Source organism: Montipora capricornis, chromosome 3 (genome assembly GCF_036669925.1).
Source record: "Montipora capricornis isolate CH-2021 chromosome 3, ASM3666992v2, whole genome shotgun sequence".
Taxonomy (NCBI): Eukaryota; Metazoa; Cnidaria; class Anthozoa; order Scleractinia; family Acroporidae; genus Montipora; species Montipora capricornis.
The window spans coordinates 4,067,801-4,075,300 of record NC_090885.1 but is presented as its reverse complement, the minus strand read 5'-3'; the positions used below and the strand labels follow the sequence as shown (position 1 = coordinate 4,075,300).

The 7,500-nt window shown below is 37.4% G+C and overlaps 1 protein-coding gene across 1 annotated transcript in view; it reads right to left on the bottom strand.

Annotated features, from left to right (window-relative positions):
* LOC138041977 (protein ERGIC-53-like) overlaps nt 1-7,500 on the bottom strand; it is a 29,323-nt gene that overhangs the window by 8,810 nt on the left and 13,013 nt on the right. The window contains exons 7-10 of the mRNA XM_068887684.1: nt 4,994-5,117; nt 4,813-4,874; nt 1,356-1,444; nt 658-703 (exon numbers count right to left, since the gene is read on the bottom strand). Coding sequence (XP_068743785.1) covers nt 658-703; nt 1,356-1,444; nt 4,813-4,874; nt 4,994-5,117 — 321 coding nt within the window. The remainder of the gene's footprint in view (nt 1-657; nt 704-1,355; nt 1,445-4,812; nt 4,875-4,993; nt 5,118-7,500) is intronic.

Here is a 7,500-nt window from a genome sequence, read left to right as displayed (position 1 = left end):
TGACCCTGAGTGAGGCTTATAATAGTTTTGCAAAACATTCTTTTGTTCTGGCATAAGGTACAGCCTCAAATGCAATACCAAATACTTGAAGCATCGCTGCACATCCAAAACTTGGTTAGACAGCTGCATTGTATATTACATGCATTTTAATCAAATGGCTGTATGGACATTTATTAAAATATTAAGGGTTGACAGACAGCTGTGTGCAGGCACAATGCACTACCATTTGGGTATATTTTCTATTTTCACTTTTTACTGTCCATTGTCAGTACCATTAAAAAGAAATGCACTTCTGACAAGGATTTACCTAATATTTTCAGTATGTCTTAACACAAATCTGTCAGTGTGTACAGGTCTGGTGTGCACATCCATCACACCATGGACTGAAACATGAAGAAAATTACACCTGTTATGCCCAGGAGGGGGAAATTTAACAGCATGTGTAATAGCAACAGTAAAATACAACATTATTAGAGGCAAACCAGTCTGGGTTTGTTGGAGAAAGCTGCAAAAAGAAATACCGGTATTTTCAATGCTCAATTTTAAGAGAAGGCAACAATAACTTTAAATTATTGAAGTGTTGTATTAGCATTGAAATAGTAATTATTATAATAAAAATTATGTCTTTAGGGATAAACAGTCCATCACAGTTCATACCTGTGTTTCTGTCTGTTTTGTTTTGTCTGGATGAGCTGTTTTGAACCTGAAACAAGATAAAAACAAAACAATTTTATAACTTATCATTGAGAGTCTTTTTTTAAGCATAAGCTTTTGATTCCATCAGGAAATTGCTGTCAAGTGATGGAGTCAGATCTTCTGTTATGTGATTAACTGGATTTTGAAAATAATGTGTGATAATGGGGATCATGGGGAGTGAGTACCTGATATTCCAGTTTATTGATACATGTATATAGCCTTTCACATGTCTCAGTGGATTGTCTCCAGTGTCAGAATTATACACAACAAAAAGAATTGATTTTGTAAAAATATTTCAGGCATTCCTCTCAGTAATATAGATTCTGAGAAGATTCTGAGCCAAACAAAGTCAAAACATTTGTCAAACTTGGATTAAAGATTGCAATGTTCCAATCTTTTTGGACCTGGCCCTTGTCATAAATCACCATGCAGAGAATAACGCTATTGTTTGGATATGGCTTATCTGTTGGATATTGATTTACAGGATAGGCAGTTACTGTCATCAACCTTTAGAGCAAATACTGTAAGAGATCAAGGCAATAATTTTGACTTGAAGAACTACAGTACAATGAGTAAACTACTAAGCAAGTTAACTGTTGAGGGCCAACAAAGACACATTGCTCGCCATCAGCGGCAACACATAAATCAAATTATCTTACTCTTCTCTCTGTTGCTCTAGTTTCTTTTGATATTCTTCGTACTGCTCAGCTAGTTTCTTCTGTTCTTCCTCACTCATCCCTGGTTCACCCTGATAATTAAACAATATTCAATAGTAAATATTGATATTTTATTAATAGAGGGTGAACAACTTTGAAAGTGGATTAACATTAACACTCAAAATGTGCCTTGGTATTGAATGACATGCTTTCTGAAAAACCTGTCTCACTAGTCAATAATCTTTTGCAGAAATGGTGCAAACCCACCCTGTCTCACTCTGTATGATTTGATCAACCCTATGAACTCATTAGCTCAATTCGTTTTCAAATTTGCCTTGAGCTGGAAGTTGTTGAAGTAAACTAGACGCTCCATAAGCGTACACTGGGTTGCCCGTGATATGTCTTACTCAAAAACGTGTCAGGCTAAAACAGAAGGGACTGAGTTGGGTGGTATTAAACTGCAGCGTTCCAAGAAATTTTTTCAAGTCGGGGGTCATTAAGACAATTTAAGGGGTCACCCAGAAGTCATACAAGCACAGGCCCTTTGGCTCACACATTCATACGACGAAACAGATCCTTTTTTGAGGTCATAAACCTGGATACCGCCTATTAATCATTTGTCAGAAAGAAGAAATTCCTGTCATCTTTAGAAAAAATAAACACACATTGCTTACGTGTGGTAGTGAAGTAACACAGCGCTTTATTCCATATTGTCAACTGAGCTGCATTTTGTCTTCCCGGAGATTCAAGTTGTCTTTGCGTAATATGTAGCTCTGACAGTACACAGTATTCTTTTGGTATTGTATATCATTGTAATAAGTAAATAGCCCCCTGAGAAGACATGTGGTTACTAGCAAAGTACTGAACCCAGAAAGATTGAAGAAAATGATAATTTTTAAGTTCCCTCACAACTTCTTTTCACCACAAGTTTAAGCGTGCACTCTGAGCATCTGACAGCTTTGTAATACAAAGGTTCAGTGAACGTAAATCCCGTCCGGCGGGGTTAGTATCTGGATGGGCGACCTAAAAAATATACCACTTCGTAACAGAAGCATAGGACCGAAAATTCTATTTTAACGCTAACAAATGCGAACTAAGCAAGGTACAGATTTTGTTACCTTGCTTTATGCAAAACAGATATTGATGCTAAAGTAAAGAAATATTGATACACAGTTTTTAGAAAGAGCAGAAGGAAGTTTTCAGGATGGTCGACCGAAAATAAAATATTTTGCCATCGGCAACAAAATTTACGACATGAAAACAACGTTAATTTTAAACCGCGAATATAAAAAGTTGCCATTAGCGAAAAACATTTTTGGAGATTTTTGCTACGTTCAATTTGTTATTGTACTTTTGGCTGCACAAGTAAATTGCAAAATGGAAAGTGACATCGAATTCAGCGTGCACCTTGATCAAGTTACCGTGGCGTGTTTACTCGCGAAACATTGAAGCATGTGTGGCAAATGATGGCAAGATACAAGTTTTGTGTTTCTGTTAGGTTTCTTTGTTCGGTCAAGTGTTATAGAGTTTGACAAGAGATGTGTTAATTCAACACAAAGATCACAATCATCCAACTCTTGAGGTTGACCATTGTTTCTGCAAAGTCAAAAATTTACTCTCCAAGATGAGGTTATTTATCACCACGTAATTCTATCATTTTGGAAATGGCAGCTAATTTATTGTTCATCTCCATCACAATTTTTTGCTGATTTTGGGGCTCACTTTGTTGAAACTCAAGCATGCTTCCAACAGACCTGTTTATTCTTGTGAACCTTTTCTGCTTACAGAGCACTACCACAAAAATCCTCCCGTATCACTTTTCAACCCAGGTATGCAAATTACACAACATGATATTAAAATTCACAAAGGCTGGAAATATCACAAAAAAAAAACTTTTCCAGCGAAAAAATTATTGAAGCAAACAACACATTTGTTATTAGAGGCAAAAAAACCCTTCCTATTTCAATTGGGTGCGTGCAAACAAGACACACAATCCATGCTACAAAGCATACAGGTATGCAATTAAATAAATTTCTGACAGTTCACATCTTTTCACATCTTTTCGAAAGAACCTTGACCGTAAATAATGAAGCACAAAAGAGACAACAAGCTTTCATTCAAATAACTCTTCAGTGTCACATTTCCACATTTCCTTTGCAGAGTTGAGTACAAAATAAGTGTAAATTGCCAGACAACTAAGATGCGACTTCAGTAAACACTGTGATGCATTCAAGGTGTTTGATTCCCTCAATGTTTGTTAAATCCATGAAAAATTTCCCATTTGATTTCAGTGTTTAATATAATACCAAGTCAGTGAAATATTAGAAACAAAGCTCACTTGATATCCAACGGCGAAAAATGAAATTGTTGTCGAAGACCATTACTCGTCTCTTTAAAGATTCCAGATATTTATTTTTCAACTGCCTGTCTTGTTCATCCAATTGACGTTCCATTCTTAAGCTCCATGAGGGTATATTTTGTTCAAAGATCCACTAAAATGCCATTTGCGTTACAATGACTTTCGATGCCATTGCAGGTTAATTAAATGTTCTCCTGTGTGTACCAGAGAAATCTACGCATTACCCCAGCCCCCTCAAACCTAACAAAATATGCACAGAAGACTCTATGCACAAAGACACCACTTAGCAGGGGAGTGACAGGCAAGATTTTTCATGACACGGAAAAAAAACGAGAAATTTTATGCATTTTCCGACTGGGATTGCCATACTGGCAACCCAGTAAAAAACAGGGTTCTCAATAGAACCCATAACCCATAACACCTGTAACTGTTGTCACAAGTAAGTGTTACAGCTGTAAAAGCACCTTGATCAGTAAATCACTTAGTCCATCAATACTGCAAATAAAATAGCGACTGTTGGAGTGAATAAATGTGTAAAGTGTTTAATGTTAGTTGCTTTTGCAATTGTCCGTGTAGCGTAGCCTATACACAGAATGCCTGAACAAATCACTGTATTTGAAATGAACTAAACATAGGAATCATATTGAATTTGAAATATTTTAGCCCAGGCCACTCACAGATGTCATGTTCCAAAACATGGCCATGAATGCTACAAAGCAAAAGGCTTTTTCTGAAAGTAAAGTATTGTGATTGGAGGTTAATTTATCAGTTAATATTACTGTATAATTTTCTGGTTTGGAAAGGTGTGATTTCCAAAAAATGCACAAAGAGTTGTGTGGAAACAATAAGAGAATATAACCGCAGAATGAAGGAACATATGATTTCTAAGCGTCTTGATAAAAAAGTTTCCCGGGGGAAGAAGATGCCCCCAGACCCTTTAGTAGATTGGGCCCAAAGGGCCCAATGTACTTCAGTGTTACAGCTAAAAATAGCACAGCAACAGCTGTTCAAAATTCTATTGAGAACCCCGAAAAATGTAGTACAGTGTACATGTACATATTATATTATACACCACCTTTTACTGAGTGTTGGAATACTTACTCCTTCATCCTTCTTGGGTGGAGTCAGCGAGTGTGTAATAAAGGACATCACGTCATGATCATCTAAGAATAACAAAAACAATCTTACTCTTTGTTACATGTAACTGGTCAAATGGCAATTCCCATGGAAGAATATTCTCGGAAATATTTTTGGAAAGAGTATTTTCGGAAATTTTGCCAACCTGCTAAGCCTCCAGTGGCCGCTGACAAACCAAAATAACCTCCTTTGGCTAATGATATGTTCTCTAAACGAGTACAGAGCTCAAAGTCTTCAGTTTTGGTGCTCATACCCATGTGAACGCATAACTATCAACAAATAAAACATGCACAAAGTCATGATCAACATAACATCATTAGTATCGAATGAGGAAACCTCCGGAGTTAAAGGGCACCTACAGGTAACCCCCATCCCCTCCTAAAAAATATTTTTTGTAGTATTTTAATTAGAACAAAATTTTATGTTCAATCATTTATGGCCCTGTGGTTATGTAAAATCTGTGTTAAGGGCGGTGCCTACTAATTAAAGATATTTTTGCCCCGGTGTGTGGTTATGCAGGAAATGTAGATCTTTACAAGTCCTATTGAAATCCAAAAAAAAAATTGGGGGTAACCGCGCATTGTTCAAAGATAATTCATGAATAATATCTGTAAAAAGCTTTAAAATACAAAGCAATGTGTGGCGTTCTTTCTCAAATTGAAGCTTAATTATCCTTATTCTCTCAAAAATGCATGGTTACCCCCAATTTTCTTTTTGGTTACTAAGAGTACTTACTAAGATCTACTTTCTCCGGGTAGTTTTAACCCGCCAAAAATATCCCTGTGCTAGTAAGCATCACCGATGGGAAATCCGAGTATCTTGAGATACGCAGAACGTATGCGCAATAACAATAGTAGGCACCGTCCTTAAAGAGTCCTATGCTGGTTCCACAACCAAGTCTTGGGAGGAATGGATCCAGTTAATATCGTAATAATTATCAAATCCCAAACACATTCAACATTCCTTTTTAAGATCATGAGCAGAGTAGCCTGGGCTAGAAGAGTGGTGGTAGGATGCAGCAACAAGAGAAATTTATGAGAAGTTTTTTCATCAGCTTCTTTCTCTCGAGTGCGGACGCATCTTTGACTGCTCTGCCTTACTTCTTTACTTCTTGACATCCACTTCAAAAGACATTATTTAATTATGCCTAATGTGTCAGCAGCCTCTTTAAAAGGGAAAATGACAGTCTCAAGGATGAAATTGCCGCCCTTAAGCAAAATTTGGAAGAGCTGCAGCAGTCTATCAAACGACAAGATCCACAAGCTTCCAAAAATGGCGGCGAACAACCTACTCGTTTGATTACAGACGCTGAGACCCTAAGCACCCTGGAATTTTATGGGAAATCATACGACGAGTTACGAACAGAATCTGCGAATAGCCTTAAACAACTCTGGTCACGCCTAAATTTGCTGTCATCCAGAGTCGAACAGATCGGAGATTCAGTCGAACAACTGCTGAGGTATAGTTTCCAGTACAACATTAAAATTATTGGCCTTCCCGAAAGCGAAATGCAAGAATCGGCCTCTAAAACTGTCTCTCTGTGTATCAATCTCTTCAGAGCTGCTGGAAACGAAATTTCAAATCAAGACATTGATATCGCCCACCGTATTCCTACAAGAACTGCCACTTCTGGTCCTCGACCAATTGTCTGCAAATTCACAAGAAGAATTGCGAAAGAGCAAGTAATGAATTCACGAAAAGAAGCCTCTAAAGTGTCGGCCACTTCGATCGGACTACCGTCCAGTCATTCTTTGGAAAACGTCAGATTATTTGATCACCTTACTCCCTTGCTTCAACAACTCTTGGCGGATTCAAAGAAATTTCAGAAAAGAAATGGCTTCAAGTTCTGCTGGGCCAAGAACTTTGTCATTTATCTTCGACGAACGGATGATTCTCGCCCGATTCAAATCAAGTGCCACAACGATCTAGTGAACTTTGCAAATCAGGAGGGTTTACCCATGAGCTAAGTACCTTTTACAAGTTCCTAAGTAATTCCATACAGTATTCTAGCTGAACTTAGCCGTTACTATGATGGCTGACGAATCGCATTTGGAATTTTTCTTTCCATTTAATCACTTAGATGATAGTTCCTTTAATCTAGCACTCTATGAGATATCCCATGGCCCTTTAAACTTCAATAGCGACCGTCTTGAAACACTATTATTTAATCCTATAGAACAACCTGAGTTATCTAACTCACTTTCCAGTTATTTAAATCCTGATTCTAATTTTTTAGCTGGTCTGCCTTCAAGTAGTTATTTGACCGAGAATGATATAAATAGTCGAGTAGCTCCCCTTAGCAACAAAATAATTTTTCCGTTATGCACTTAAATGCCCGTAGTTTGCTGAAAAATCTTGACCAATTGAATTTAATGCTTGGAAGTTTCAAAAAATCATTCTCTGTGATTGGTATTTCAGAAACGTGGCTGACAGATTGCACTGTAGAGCTGGTCAATATCACCGGATACAATTTTATCTCAAATCATCGCAAATCCAAAACTGGTGGCGGAGTAGGCTTTTATTTACACAATGACTTCCAATACAAAATTCTTAATGAATGCAAATTGTCAGATCCAGAGGTGATTGAGTCCTTGTTCGTGGAGATTACAGTTCCCCATGGGAAAAACATTATTGTTGGATGTGTGTATAGAC